Source organism: Bombina bombina, chromosome 2 (assembly GCF_027579735.1).
Source record: "Bombina bombina isolate aBomBom1 chromosome 2, aBomBom1.pri, whole genome shotgun sequence".
Lineage (NCBI taxonomy): Eukaryota > Metazoa > Chordata > Amphibia > Anura > Bombinatoridae > Bombina > Bombina bombina.
The window spans coordinates 1,095,645,186-1,095,661,944 of record NC_069500.1 but is presented as its reverse complement, the minus strand read 5'-3'; the positions used below and the strand labels follow the sequence as shown (position 1 = coordinate 1,095,661,944).

Here is a 16,759-nt window from a genome sequence, read left to right as displayed (position 1 = left end):
CAGATCTACCTCTCCACTTCTGCTCTCTCTCCACTTCTGCTCTCTCTCCCTCTGCCCTTTCTCATGTGAGCAACTGCTTATCTGGTATTTCTTCCTGGATAGCCTCTCACCCCCTAAAGATTAACATATTCAAGGCTGAGTTCCTTCTTTTTTTTTTTAATATATCTTTATTGACCAATTCGGCATACAATTCCATTAACAGAAAGTAAAAGGATAAGGAAAAACAAAAAGCATCAGGGATCCTTATAGATGCAATACAATCAATACAATTGTTAATAGTGTCACAATATATTTTGTAGCCATGCATACATTAATTTTAGCGCTACAAGCTAAACCAAACATTTATGATCATAAACCTCATTACATTAGAAATACAAAAAAAATTGAAGCTGATCAAAAAGAAATTATTTTAAATTATTAATTTCTAATCATGCATCTGTAGAGTCAGTAATTGTTACTGAGCCCTTGATTGCATATCGAATTGGAGATTTTCTAATAACCTAAAAAAAAAAAAAAACGTAAAAATTGACATAGGGTGGAAGGGGAAAAAAAAGAAGGGGGCACCCCTCTTCTCGCACATCTCTCTTCTCTCGTCCTCTCCCTCCCACTTTGCCCTGTTTACACAGGATAATCTTTATTTGCTATCGCCTGTTCCATATAAATTGTACCCCTAAACAGGGCAATTATCTGTCTCTGTATAGTTTCTGAAAAACTAACAATTATACTTTTCCATTTAAAGAAAAATTTCTTAATTTGAGCCTCTGAGTTTACTGACGTGTCAATTTGTTCCAATATTATTTGGTTTTGGAGTTTGTACATAAATTCTTTCAAGCTTGGTTTTTTTTTAGATTTCCAATATTTCAAAATTAGAAGTCTTCCTGTAATAATTATAATATTCAGTTGGCGGTTATTTTTATACACTGCCTCTTCTTGATTAATAAAGAGAAAGACATTCTTGGCTGTTATTTGAAATTTGCATTGGTTAATTTTGCTAACCCAATTACCTATTTTGTACCAAAACTTTTTAATTTTGTGACAATACCAAAAACAATGCTCTAAGTCTGCATTGGTATTCTTACATTTTTGGCAAGATGCCATAGATTTGTCCCACTTAGCCTTCACTTGTGGAGTAATATACATTCTATTTATGAATTTGGTGTGCGTCTCCCTCCAAGAGGAGGAGACTGTTGCTCTATCTATAAGATTGTAACTTTCCTGAATTCTTTCTGGTGATATCTGCCAGATTTCCGCTAGTCTTTGTAAGTTAGTAAGCCCATTGGTGGAGATAATCAATCTATATATAGTTGAAATGTTATATCTACCTGCCTTAAAGAGAATTATAGCAGGTTCTATTTTGTCCCAAGAATCTATCCCTAAATTGTTTTGTAAGATCTCTTGTACATAATGCCTAATCTGTAGGAAGGCATATTCTTTGTTTGTTATCTCAAAATCTTGCTTAATTTTAGTAAAAGTCTTGCAGACCCTTGATTCTTTGTCTATAAATTGGTATACCGTGTTAATCCCTCTTTGGGCCCAATTTTTGAAAATATTGGATTCCAAAGCTGGCACAAAATTCGGGTTTCCCAAAATGGGCAGGTGGGTAGAGAATAAAACATTGATGTCTAAGATCTCTAGTATTTTCTGCCATGCCAAAATTACCATCTGAATAGTAGGCATGCATTTCATTTTATGAGGGCATTTGTCTTTAGGTGTATGGAGAAGAGCGTTAAGGGAATATGGGTATGCTAAAATTCTCTCAAAGGGAAGGGCAGCATAATAATCGGCTTCAGTCAACCAATCTAAGACAACCTTTCCAATACAAACTAAGTTGTATATCTCTATATCAGGTAACGCTAATCCTCCTTCCGTTCTAAATAACATGAGTTTTTTTATATGAAATTGCTCTTCTTTTTTTCCCCCATAAGAATTGTATACATCCCTGTTTAAATCTTTTAAGATCTTGTTTTTTGATCATTATTGGAAGATTTTGCATAAGAAACAACAATTTGGGAAATAGCAACATTTTGATTAAATTAGTTTTACCTGTCAGGGTAAGTTTACATTTAGCCCACTTTTCCATATAATGTTTAATTTTAAGAAAGATTGGCGGGTAATTAAAGTCATACCATTCTTCAAAATTAATTGACAGCTTTATGCCCAAGTAGGAAAAATAGTCTTTTGCTTCTTTGAAAGGGAGAGATTGTAACGAATCCTTATTTTTACTTAACCAATAAATTTCAGATTTTAAAGAATTAACTTTATAACCGGAGAAAACCCCAAAGTCTCGTAGAATTTGGTTTAAGATTGGTATATTTTTTTTGTATTGGATAGTAAGACTAATAAGTCATCCGCATATAACAGTGTTGTTATCTTTCTTTTACCTATTTTAATCCCCTCCAGTTCTTTCCTGAGTTGGATAGCCAGTGAATCAAGCGCCAGGTTGAACAGATATGGAGACAATGGACATCCCTGTCTTGAGCCCTTATGCAAGGGAAAATAATCTGTAAGGGTATCATTGATAATAACAGCAGCTGAAAATGATTGGTATATTGATTTAACAAATTGAGAGAAAGGGCCCTCGACTCCATATTTCATCAGTGCTGTAAATAGATGATCCCATGTGATGGAGTCGAAGGCCTTCTCTGCATCAATTGATACTATTGCCGCATCTGAATCTGAGGTATTACGCTTCCTATCTGTTTGTTTTTGGAATACGTTTAAGACTAGCTGGATTTTGCGTAAGTTACGTGAAGAGTTTCTACCCGGCATAAAACCCACCTGATCTTTGTGAATAAGTGAGCCAATAACGTGTTTAAGTCTGTGTGCAATTATAGACATCAAAATTGTATAGTCACTGTTTAGGAGGGATATTGGCCTATATGAGCCTATCTCTTCTGAATTTTTATTTTTTTTAAGTATCAAGGTTATAAGTGATGCAGCAAAGTATTTTAAGGCTGAGTTCCTTCTAATTCCCCCCTCAAGCTTTACGCCGACTTCTGACTTTTCTATCCCTGTTGACGGCATTAACATTTCCCCATCGCCCCAAGTACACTGCCTCGGAGTTACACTTGACTCAAATCTTTCCTTTGTCCCCACATCCAATCGCTTTCTTCATCCTGCCACAACCAGCTACGCAATATTTCCAAGATTCGCCCTTTTCTGAGCAAATAATCCACTCCCTTGTTATTTCCCGACTTGACTGCTGCAATAACCTACTTACTGGCCTTCCTCTTTCCCACCTCTCCCCCCTTCAATCCATCCAAAATGCCTCTGCCAGGCTAATCCATCTTTCCCGTCGCTCTGTATCTGCTGCACTTCTTTGCGAGTCCCTTCATTGGCTCCCTATTCACAGCAGAATTAAATTCAAAATTCTCACCCTTACATACAAAGCTCTTACCAACGCCGCTCCCCACTTCCTATCCTCTCTAATAAACAAGTATACTCCAGCCCGTCCACTAAGATCCAACAATGACCTGCTCCTTGCATCTTCCACTATCACCTCTTCCCATGCTAGACTGCAAGACTTCTGTCGTGCAGCACCTACCCTCTGGAACACTCTACCTCATACTGTCAGGCTTTGCCCTAATCTTTCTTCCTTTAAATGCTCCCTGAAGACTTTTTTGTTCAGAGAAGCCTACCACCCAACTCAATAATAAATTAATTTCACTTACCTAACATTTCCCTCATCTAACTCTGCATTAACATCTTTCTCAATCTTGCAGTCCTCACCTCCTGTTTCTCAACTTCCTACCCTTCTAGATTGTAAATTCCCAGGGGAATATGGCCCTCAATTCCTCCTGTATGTGTTTTTAAAATTATGTCCTGTCTCTTACAAGTTTTATATCATTGTTTTATTTACATGAATTGCACCCATGGACAGCGCTTCATAAATAAAGTAAAATAATAAATTATATATATATATATATATATATATATATTTACAGTATAATAAATCCCCAATCTTCCTCCTTTGCTCTCTGTGCATAGAAAATCAGACATGTAGAAAAAGGCACTACCTTACAAATTCAGGACAATTAGAACATTTGCAGAAATGACAATGGCTAAATCACTGCAGGGCGCAGATTACTGGCAGAAAGGGCATTCAACTCTCTAATCTGTGTTTATTACTGGCAGGAAGAAGTTAATAGCTTACTGCCTTGTGAGAAATGTAAATATATATATATATATATATATATATATATATATATATATATATATATATATATATATATATATATATATATATATATATATATATATATATATATATATATATAAAAGGGCTGCAAATAACTATTATTTTCATAATCGATTAATCGGACGATAATTTTTTCGATAAATCGACTAAAAAAATTATACATTATTTCCTGTATTAAAAATAAAATCCAAATTACTGAGTGGTACAAATATAAAACTTCTACTAAACTTTACATTAAGCAACAGAACACATTTTTATAATCAAACAAAACAAAATAACAAACTGAAAAGAGGTAGAACTAGAAAGATATAGACTATCACTGTTTATAACATTCTGTTATTCACTCTTTCTAACTGTTGATCATTAAAGAGACCTAAAACTCAAAATTAAACTATCAGATACAAAGTGCAAATTTAAAAAAACTTTCCAGTTTACTTCTTTTAACAAACGTGCTTCATTCTATTGGTATCCTTTGTTGAAGAAGAAGCAATGCAATAATGGGAGCTAGTTGAACACATTGGGAGAGCCAATAACTATATTTGTGCAGCCACTAATAAACAGCCAGCTACCAGTAGAACATTGCTTCTCCTGAGCCTACCTAGGTATGCTCTTCAACAAGGGATAGCAAAAAGAATAAAGACATTTTGAAAATAAAAGTAAAATGGAAAGGTGTTTACAACTGCATGCTGTTTCTAAATCATGAAACTTTAATTTTGACTTTACTATGCCTTTAATGAGTTTCCAAAGGCTTGCTATAGTAACTGCAGAGTACAAAATGTATGGGCAATTTCTCTTTTAGAAATATTATATATATATATATATATATATATATATATATATATATGTATAATATGTTACAGTATACTGTCCCTTTAATTCATTTTTTTTTTTAATTATGAAAGCAAAACTTGTTTGGCTATTTCTATAAACTGATCGCATATTAACTAATTTAAATAATCTAAGCTTACAAGCCGTCCCATTTTTGGTCCGAACCCTGGGTAGCGCTTGCTGATTGGTAGCTCTATTTAGCCACTAATCAGAAAGCGCTACCCGGGTGCTAAGCCAAAGATGGGCCCGCTCGTAAGCTACATTCCGGCTTTTTCAAATAAAGATACTAAGAGAAGGAAGAAAATTTGATTTTGTCGGATGCTCCACCACCCTGATTGACAAACTAATAAATGACACGCATCCTGAAACTACAAATGTAGATCAGGCCCCTCTAAATCTGCAAGGGCCCAATATAGAGAAGTTCAATTTTAGACCTGTACCCATCAGTATCATTAGGAAACTCCTTAATAATCTAAAAATTAAAAACCAGTCTGGACCTGATCAAATCCCAGCAATGCTGTTGAAGCTCAGTGCGCCGGCAATTGCTAAACCTTTCACAACCCTAATTAATAAATCCTTGGTGTCTGGAAAGTGTACATACCCAAACTTTGGAAGACTGCAAGAGTAGTGTCTATCCATAAAAGTGGTGAGATAACCTTGGTTTCTAATTATCGCCCAATATCATTGCTCCCAGTATTGTCAAAAATCTTAGAAAAGTGCGTCCATACGCAACTATGTGAGTATTACCAACAATCTAACTGACCCCTGATCAATCAGGTTTTCGCCTGAACCACTCCACTCATGCAACGATATCCAAACTGGCATGGAACAAGGAGACCTAACTGGAGCTATTTTCCTTGATTTTGCAAAGGCCTTTGACACAGTAGACCACGACATACTACTGCTCAAACTAAAAAACTCAGGTATTGGTAATCGTCCGCTAACCTGGTTTCGATCATATGTATCGGATAGATCACAATATGTCTCCATTTCTGACAGCGACTCCCTCCCTCTCCCAGTCACGTGTGGTGTTCCCCAAGGTTCCATTCTTGGCCCCCTACTATTCACATTATTTATAAATGATCTGCCAAAATTCTGCAAATCCTCAACTGTTCACATGTACGCAGACAACACGGTAATCTATGCAAGCAAATCGGATCTGCTGCAGCTTGAGGCAGTGCTCCAAGACCAGTTCAAAGAAGTAGAAAAGTGGATCTCAAAAAACAAACTCTTCCTAAACACTGACAAAACTGTCACAATGATCTTTGGAATGGGACCTAAACTACACAAACTACAAAATTCCCATCTACGCATCAAAATAAAATCAAATTGCACACTTACTGCAGTCCACTCTTTCAAATCCTTGGGTATGTTGTTAGACCCCAATCTATCTTTTGGCCTCCACATAGAAAAACCTGCATCTAAACTCTATAAAAAACTAGGTGCCCTGTACAGAAACAAATCCTGCCTCAGACCTACAGTAAAGGAAAAGATTGTGCAGCAAATGCTAATGCCGATCATGGATTATGGGGATGTAGTATATGCACCTCAAACTCACCTTAATAAACTTAAAGGGACAGTACACTGTAAAATTGTTTTTCCATTAATGTATTTTAAATGACTTGTTATACCAACTGCAGAGTATAAAATATTTGAGAAATTGCATTTTCAGGTTTATTTGTGTATCTGAAGTAGCTGGTTTTGTGCTTTGAAACCACAGCCTATTACAATGGGTTGAGCTTCAGGTAATATCAGATCTCATTATGTTAACACTTGGTGTACACAGACTTGCTTCTTTATCTTATATTTGTCTGGAACACCAAAGCTCAATACATAGAGAGAACAATGGAAAATTATCATTTTATTACTGAACTATCCTGCCCCCCACTGTGAGTTTAATTCCTTCTGCTGACTGTGTGTACTTAGGCTTGTCAATAGCGTATACGCCAGTATCAAAACTTTCAGTATAGGTTGGGAAACCACAGGCTAAATCAGCTATTTCAAATGCCGAAATATGAGTAAAGGAGCTACTCGCAACCAATTTAATACACTCTAGCAGGTAAAAAGGATCATTGGGATTAATTTAAAGGGGAGAAAGTTTTTGGGTGAACTGTCCCTTTAATACACTGTATAACTCATTCTTCTGCTTTGTTCTACGATGTAATTACAGGAACCACCATTGTGACATGCTAAAAGAATTAAACTTACTGTCGCTGGAATCCAGATGCACCCTTCATCTTTCCATCCTTGTGTTTAAGAGCATTTCTGGGAAGCTCCCAACCTACCTGAGCAGAATGCTCTCCCCGGCTGTTCCCACCTCCCATAACCTCCGATCCAGTACCAGAACATTATTTAGTTTGCCTCCATACAAAAAGAAAGCAGCTCAATCCTCCTTTTCCTACAGAGCACCACAATTATGGAACGACCTCACGCACACTTTAAAACCTTCCCCAAGCCTAAAATCCTTTAAGAGATCCCTCTCTGCATATCTCAAAACAGAATGCACCTGTCATGGTTGTTTATATATTTCTTACCTGTTCTATGTTACATTTTGCATATATTATGAATTAATATTGTTTCTGTATTTTATTGTACCCTATTGTAACAATGCAATGTTTTGTGGTATCAGGACATACTTGAAAACGAGAGAAATCTCAATGTATCATTCCTGGTAAAATATTTTATAAATAAATAAATAATAGGAGTAAATTAGAAAGTTGCTTAAAGGGACACTAACCCAATTTTTTTTTTCTTTCATGATTCAGATAGAGCATGAAATTTTAAGCAACTTTCTAATTTACTCCTATTATCAATTTTTCTTCGTTCTCTTGCTAACTTTATTTTAAAAGCAGGAATGTAAATCTTAGCAGCCAGACCTTTTTAGGTTCAGCACCATGGATAGCGCTTGCTTATTGGAGGCTTACATTTACCCACCAATAAGCAAGCATAACCCTGGTTCTCAACCAAAAATGGGCCGGCTCCTACGCATCACATTCCTGCTTTTTAAATAAAGATAGCAAGAGAACAAAGAAAATTTGATAATAGGAGTAAATTAGAAAGCTGCTTAAAATTACAGGGTGTACAAATAAATATAATACCCGGTATCATCTGTATTCAATGCAATGATCAGTTTTGGTGTGAATCTACAGTTCCATATACACTTGTATCAAAAAAAATATCAAGGAAAGGAATGGATTTTTTTCCTGTTACATCTAGACAATAAGTTTTAACTTGTGTGTTTTTATTTGATTTCCATGTGATGAATAAACTTACTTTTATGGATGCAAGTTATCCCTCTCAGTCAATTGGGCTTTCAGACTGCTACATACAGTGCAAAAAAATATGCATAGATTGCTTCAAATATTATATTTTTTGTTACAGGGATATAAACCCCAAACATTTTCTTTTGTGATTCAGAGCATACAATTTAAAAAAAATTATATTTATTAAATATGCTTGTTCCCATTGTATTCCTCGTTGAGGAGGTACCTAGGTAGGTTGTCTGGGAAATAGTGCCACCTTCTAGTGCACTTGCAAATGGAAAACAATCTTGCAAAGCTGCTGCTAAATAGTGCTCCAGACACATAGACATTCCTGAGCTTTACATCCCTGCTAAGATTCCAAGAGGAGGAAGAAAATTTGATAACAAAAGTAAATTTGAAATTTGTTTAAAAGTGCATGCTGTATCTGAATTATACAATAAAAATGCTGGGTTTCATATCCCTTTAAATCTTTTAAATACAGACGTTTAAAGATGAACTAATCTGCACTATTTATTTATTTTATCATTATTGTATACACACAATATGCTGAAGAACTAGAGTAGGGGCAATTAAAATGTTATGGGGGGTTTTTTTGGGGGGGGGGTTAAACTTCTTATGTTTTTTAAAACTTCAAACGTTGGCCGTTTTCTGTCTCATTCAGATTTGAAAGCTATCGATAGGTGTCTAAATATGGTCGTTTTTATTTTTATATTATTTTTATAATACAGACGACCAGAAACTCTGTACTGCTGGTGGTGCCAGCAGTCATTCACTGATTTGGGATCTTGTATTATTCCAGTGGCAAAAAAAAACTGTGACTACAATATATCTTTAAGTATGTAATCCTTTTGTTTCCTCTCCACAGGAAGCTATTCCTCAGCATTTAATCCAGTGATCTCCTCTCTGCAGGAGCCCGTGCATTATTAGCATGCAGATTGCAGCCAGCCCTGGCACTGACAAGCTGGGGAGCCTCTCACACATGCCTGCACTCATCTGCAGGTACCTCCTCCCTTCTCCCTCCGCCTTTTGTTTTACTATCGCAGGGAAACCGAGACAGCAATTTCCTGTTGACACCGGAATATTTAGAAAAGTGCAAGGAAGGAGGACAGAAAGAAAAGGAATATCAGACTGCAGTGTTTGTGTGGAAGTTAGATCTCCCCTCTTTGGCTTTGTCCCTGTGGGGTTACTGTCAGTCAGACAGGCCCTGCTGAATGAATGGACCCAGTGATCAAAGTTTGCTTGTGGATTGAGGAGAGGGAAGACTGGAAATAAACAGGCAAGGAGGCAGAAGCAGGGGGACTGGGCTGTCTTTATAGAGGGTTCTTATCAGCGAGTCAGGTGCACGGGTTTCAAGGTCTTTCACAGGGAAAGGAGCCTATTGCAGTCGAATAGATGGGGAAGCCAGTCTAATGCAGGAGCTAAACACACACAAAGCCTCCAAGCACAGTCTGGCCTGCTCTGGCACTGACAATCCTCCAGCCACAGCTGCTGAGGAAAAGAAATGTGTTCTGTGAGCTTTAAATGATCCTCCCCGGTGATGGCTGAAGCCTGGTTGGATGAAGAGGAGGAGGAATTGAGGGAGCTCAGGGACAATGCTGGAAACAGGCGGCATAGGAGATCCAACCTGAGTCAAGCTGCAGGTAATTGGGGGACACCGTAGCGCTATACCCTCCCTCATATGCACAGGACAGGAGCTCTGGGGTATCTGGCAGTGGATAGAGAGCACATGACTATTAGAATGAAGGCAGCTATAGGAATAATGCAATTTGCTTTACTGTGATACGGGGTTACTAGTTTCTATGTTTCATTAGTAATACCTGTATGTATGTGGGTGTCTTAGATGTGGAGAGGATATGGGATTGTATCGAGAAGCAACCTATAGGCCCTTTATTGGGGAATTTGTTTCAGAGCAGTGAATGCTGTATACAAGTTAGGGTAGGTAGACTGAAGGCTCTGAGAAGTGCAGGTAATCACTCAGTACAAAACTCTTCTACAAATAGGCATCTCTGCAGCTTTTGTTTAACCCATTGTCTTCTAGAGAAGGCAGGTAATGCTTTTGTATCTTCTTTTCTATATATGAGCATAAATGTTATGTGGACACTGTAAAAACCTATGTAGATGTTTGAAAAATAGTAACTTTGTAATGAAAATTAAAGTAGAACAGATAAAAAATATTAAGTACTAGTTTGTTAAATTAAGGTGGTTAACATGGTATTATATTCAACAGTTACAATTTATTCTGTACAGTGTTCATTTATAAACATGCTGGGACATGAATCAGACTTGTAAATCTCAGTCTGCACTGCTTTAAGAAGTGATGAGCTAGCATAATTTTTCTTTTATCAGGAACTTGCAAAATAATTACTCTTTTTGTGAAACTTGTCTCTCATTTAAGAACCAGACTTTAAGAATGATGACATATATTGTAAAATTCAGTCATCATATTAACCATTCCACCCATATAATTATTCCAGTAGGTGGGTGAATTCCTTTTTGACTATATGTTTCAGACTAACACAATGTTTTAGAATTACTTTCATCAGATACCTTTAGGCAGGTGTTTTGTTTTTTGTATAAAATGTATATCCAGAATTTTTAATGAGAATAATGTAAAACCCTTTTTATATTCACACCCCCCCCCCCCCCCCACTAGATTTTATGTTTTGAGTTGGTGTGGGCTACCATTTAGCGCTGTATTTTTTAGGACAGGTTGAAGTGAGCTGCACTAACAGAGAAAATGTGTGCTATTGTATCTTACAAAGTGACAGACTGTATAGCAAAAGTCACTGCAAATTACTCAGGCTTAGTGTTTTTTCTCTCCTTGTTTTATACATAGAAAGCCTTGACGTTGGAACATAAATATATAAATGACATTTTAGCATCTCTAACATTTACTATAATGTATTACACACTTGTGATCACAACTGATAGACTTTGACAAAAGTTTTCCATTGTAATGACATAAGTGTTTAAATGACAAGTCTGTAGTTACCAGTGACGGCCTTATGATTTTTATTTCTTTAATTTCCTTTTTTTTTTTTCCTCTCTTCAATTAAACATTAATTATATTCATCAAGTTGTGTTTTTCTTTTTTGTAATTGTCCAAAGTGATATATCCTTTGTACTTGTTCAGAACTAGTAAGGAATTGCTGCGCCTGCAAGATAGTGTCTTGCTTAAAAATGCTCTATTTCCTTAGAGTAATTTATTTGTTAAACAAATGCTCTTCTTTTAATATGTGTTTAGCACCTTCAAAATTGTTAAATACACAGTCAAATTTGCACTCCTGAGTCCTGGAACATGCTCATTCTGCTCCAGATGAGAACAGAGCCAAAGATGTGTGTATACACATGTATACCTGCTCCAGTTTGGCTAATCAGATGTAAACTCGTTTGGAGTTGCACAGGAGCACAACTTTAACTATGTTTTTAACCCCATTTGCAGGGGCTAAACGTTAAAAATGAAAATACTCTGATAAAACACAGCCTTTTATTTTTTTTACTAGATTGTCCTTTTTAATATTGATTGAACTAGTAACTTCCTTGTCTTGTGACACACTTGGTTGTATGGACCTTAAACATTGTGTGGGTGCACTGGTATACTATCCGTTATGTCTTGCCTCTTTCAAATTGCTAAAATTCTGATATTGCATATGGAAGTTCTTGTAATTTCACTTTCAAGGCTTTTATGATTTAACAAACAAATGCCTGGTTTCCAGAGGTTTTATTTTTTATATTTTGTTGACATGCCAATGTTCAAGGATGTGGAATGACAGATTTCACCTTAGTAAGAATGAAAACAGTCAGTATGAATTAGCACTCCTGAATTAGTAACCAAATTCTGCAATCTTCCTTGCTTTAGATGAGTGGGGGCCCAAACCTTCAGCCCCCCCCCCAGGACCCCAATGGATATCCAAAAATCACAAAGGATGGTAGCACCCCAAATGGGAAACCTTTATTGATAGGACGCTCTGGGTCGTGGGCCCTCCCGCCTCGGCGCGGACAGGGTGCACTGAGGGTGGTCTGCCCCGGTTGACAGCCACGCCGGGAGTAGAGGGGCCGTGCCCGCCCTCTCCCCTTTAGTTACCAAGAACTATAATGAACAACTTGTATAAGCCTCTTAGTTGATATACTATGTGAAGGACCTGGGTAGATGATATTAAAATATGTTTAATTTTAGCACATCAATGTGCACTTATGGATTTATATATTTTCCAGAGAGTGCCCTATATTCAATATTTTGAAAATTGGAAAATTTCAGATATATCCAAGCTATGTTTGCTACTCCTGAAAAACAAACTTGGCTTCATTATATAATAAAATAATCTGTAGTATATTATCAGTAAATATACATAAGAACAACTAGGTTTTACTTATCAGCTTTTAGGTGTGGCAATCAGATACCTGAGACAATTCTGCTGATAAACAAAGGACATAGGGCAGTATTAAAGGGACGTTTAAAGCTAATTAGACTTTACATATGGGTGATTACAGAAATGCCTTATATGTCCATCTGTCAAGTCCTCATAACTGGCAAAAACGCTGTTCATGCACTTTTCCTCCCAGTGATGAAGAAGGAATGGAAGGGACAACATTTAGAAAGCTTAAAGGGACACTGAACCCAATTTTTTTCTTTCATAGTTCAGATAGAACATGCAACTTTCTAATTTACTCCTAGTATCAATTTTTCTTTGTTCTCTTGCTATCTTTATTTGAAAAAGAAATTCCAGAACCCTGGACAGTACTTGTTTATTGGTGAATGAATTTATCCACCAATTAGCAAGAACAACCCAGGTTGTTCAGCAAAAATGGACCGGCATCTAAACTTACATTCTTGCGTTTCAAATAAAGATACCAAGAGAATGAAGAACATTTGATAATAGGAGTAAATTAGAAAGTTGCTTAAAATTGCATGCTCTATCTGAACCACAAAAGAAAAAAATTGGGCTCAGTGTCCCTTTAATTAAAAAACAAAACAGAAACATTGTTCAAATTTCTACTTTGCTAAACTAAATCTTTTAATTATACTGAACAGACAATGTTTTCTTTTTGTCTCACAAAGTAGCATATTTAGTTGTGTTTTTTTTTTTTTGCTGCCCTGAATTCACCTTGCCTTTAGAAGTGGACAGAACACTGCAGTGAAAATTAAAGCTGCTTATTTTGCTTTTAAGTTTTTTTGAATAATGTAATATTAATTTTGAAGAAATATTAACCTCTTAAGGCCGTTATGGCTTTCTATTCTGTCCTAACATCCTAGCCGCTTGACTGTCCTGAAGCCAACGGCGCTTCCTGGATGCGATCGTGGTCTCAGGGCGTGCCTAGCATCATAGGGACGCCCCCCTGACCCGATCCCACAACTGAAATCTCGCAATCGCATTCAAGATCGCAGGATTTCAATTTGTCTACATCGGAACGTTGTTCTGATGTAGAAAAATTGACCCTGTCATGAAAGGTTTAAAGGGACATGAAATCCAAAAAAAATTCTTTCATGATTGAGAAAGAGAGAGAGAATACAGCTTTAAACAAATTTCCAATGTATCTCTTATCTAATTTGTTTAATTCTCTATCGTTTGGTGAAGCAGAAATGCACTACTGGGAGCTTGCCAATAACAGGAGGCACATATGTGTTGCCACCAATCAGCAGGTCCTGAGCCTACCTAGGTATCCTTTTCAACAAAGGATACTAAGAGAATAAAACAAATGGGCTAATAGAAGTAAACTGGAAAGTTGTTTAAAAAGCACACGCTTTATCTAAATCATAAAAGGAAAAAAAAATGGTTTTCACGTCCCTTTTAAGAATTCGAGTAGCCTAAATTTGGGATGAAGTCAGGGCTGGTGGGCTATCATGTTCTGTCTTCCAAACCTAAGTCATATAAATCAAGTTGCACACCCATCCCTTCGTCACCCATTAATATGTCTTAATAGTTGCTAAGGTTAGTTACTTTTCCAAGTTCGTTCTCTTATAGATCCTAAGAAATGTATCCGAACATGATGTTCCTTATCTACTTTTATAGAATAGTATAGCAGCCGTGTTCCATCAGGATGTATACTAATAGAGAAAATGAGCATTGTTTGATTTCCAATTTACTAGAATAAGGTTCCTTCCTAATAGTATAATTGTGTTTATTAGTATATAGTTTCTATGCCAATCTGCTACGCAAAAGGAAAAACATAATTTTCATGTCTAGATGAAAGTCCCTATCTAAAGAGCATGTCATTTTTAGCAACTTTGTAATTTACTCCTATTATAAAATGTAGCCACCAATCAGCAAGTGCTACCCAGGGTGCTGGCTCCTAAGCTTTACATTCCTGCATTTTCAAATAAAGATACCAAGAGAACAAAGAAAATTTGCTAATAGGAGTAAACTAGAAAGTCGCTTAAAATTGCATGCTCTATCTGAATCATGAAAGAAAAAATTGTGTTTCATATCCCTTTAACCCCTTCACGCTGTTAGGACATTCCATGCCGTCTTGCAGCTTCCCCATTTGACAAAGGCAAGGATCAGCCATTCCGATGTGAACACTATTGTACTGCACAAAGGGGGTAATTTAGATTCCTGTATAGGATAAATGGGAAAAATATTTAAACTTTAGACCCAGATGTACAAAAATAAGTGTTACTCTTTTTAAAAAAGACACAATGTTAAAGTAAAACTTTCATATTGTGTTTTGAAAGATAGATGTGTGTGTTTTCTGTGCACAGACACTATACTGTATTTGTTTTTAAAATACAATACTTGACTTGTTTTTAACGTTTCCAGTATATATTCCTGGATGATGGATCCCTAGTACAAAAAAAGTAAGTGTTTCTGCAAATTGCTTGTGTTTTTTCCTCATACAGAAACGTCAGAATTATGACGTAAATACACTGATATACTTGTAGATCAGGTTAGGCTTTTTTTTTAAGATGTTCACACCCAAGCTGCTAAATTGTATGAGCCACTCTGGCACTGCAAATAAAAAAAACGTGCCTTGATCTTAAAATGGGCAAATTGCAATGCATATTTATAAACTGTGATGTTTACTTTTTGTCTTGTGACACTCTAGAAATATTTGTGAAATTCAAGTGACTCCCTATAAAAAAGGTTTTAAAAGATTTTTGGGTCAAAGTACAATATCTCATAGCTAATACATCCATTACCACTCTATAGATAGCCACTTTATAAATATATAATTATAAAAAGGGCTATACATTTCTTTGGTCATAGTTGATTACCAATTTGTGGGAAATTGTCACTTTATTATCTTGTAGATTATGGTCTCTTAAAAATCAATAATGTATTAGGTGGGTGGAGCTTAAAGGGACAGTCTAGGCCAAAATAAACTTTCATGATTCAGATAGAGCATGTAATTTTAAACAATTTTCCAATTTACTTTTATCACCAATTTTGCTTTGTTCTCTTGGTATTCTTAGCTGAAAGCTTAACCTAGGAGGTTCATATGCTAATTTCTTAGACCTTGAAGGCCACCTCTTTTCAGAATGCATTTTAACAGTTTTTCACCACTAGAGGGTGTTAGTTCACGTGTTTCATATAGATAACACTGTGCTCGTGCACGTGAAGTTATCTGGGAGCAGGCACTGATTGGCTAAACTGCAAGTCTGTCAAAAGTACTGAAATAAAGGGGCAGTTTGCAGAGGCTTAGATACAAGATAATCAGAAGTTAAAAGTATATTAATATAACTGTGTTGGTTATGCAAAACTGGGGAATGGGTAATAAAGGGATTATCTATCTTTTAAAACAATAAAAATTCTGGTGTAGACTGTCCCTTTTAAGTACGGAGTGTATGAGGACATCTGTGGCAGTGACGTTCTCGTGAAAGTGTAACTCCTTTCTCAGCGTATCCAGAAGCCGCGGGTTGGCGGACAGTAGAATAGGGCTAGGCTGGCAAGCAGAGACTGTATGGAGGTCACACATGATCGGCTTGTTTACATTTTTAACCGTGTTAGTGCATAATAGTCTGTCTGTGTAATATCAATAAACAACGCTGTAAATCATATGGGTGCTCTGTTTTCTGTATTGACCAATAATGTATTCCTTAAAAAAAAAAAAAAAAAAGTTTCTATCTTTCAAATAAAGGAAATTGCCTCTTGCTACGTTCCACTTCCCTTTAAAAGTGCACTTATGTAAATTACTCGTGTTTGTCTTTAAAGGTATATTGTACTTTTAAATGGTTCCCCTTAATATGTTCCTAAATACCAATGCAAAGTATTAAAGGGTGTGGAAGTCAAATTTAAAATTTGCATGCTCTATTTGAACCGTAAAAATTGTTTCAATTTGTTAACAAATTGACTTCATTCGCTTGATATCTTTTGTTTAAAGACCTACCTAGGTAGGCTTAATGGCACCAATACACTACTGGGAACTAGCTGGTGATTGGTGGCTACACATATATGCCTCTATTGATTGACTCACCAGATGTATTTAGCTAGCTCCCAGCAGTGAATTACTAACCTGGAGATTATTTTATTTG

General features: G+C 36.2%; 1 protein-coding gene across 1 annotated transcript in view; it reads left to right on the top strand.

The window, feature by feature from the left end:
- The first annotated feature begins 9,337 nt into the window (after window positions 1–9,337).
- SH3D19 (SH3 domain containing 19) overlaps window positions 9,338–16,759 on the top strand; it is a 135,336-nt gene continuing 127,914 nt past the window's right edge. Inside the window, 1 exon segment of the mRNA XM_053700218.1 lies at window positions 9,338–9,929. Within this exon segment, the coding sequence (XP_053556193.1) occupies window positions 9,827–9,929 (103 nt within the window). The 5' untranslated portion in view covers window positions 9,338–9,826.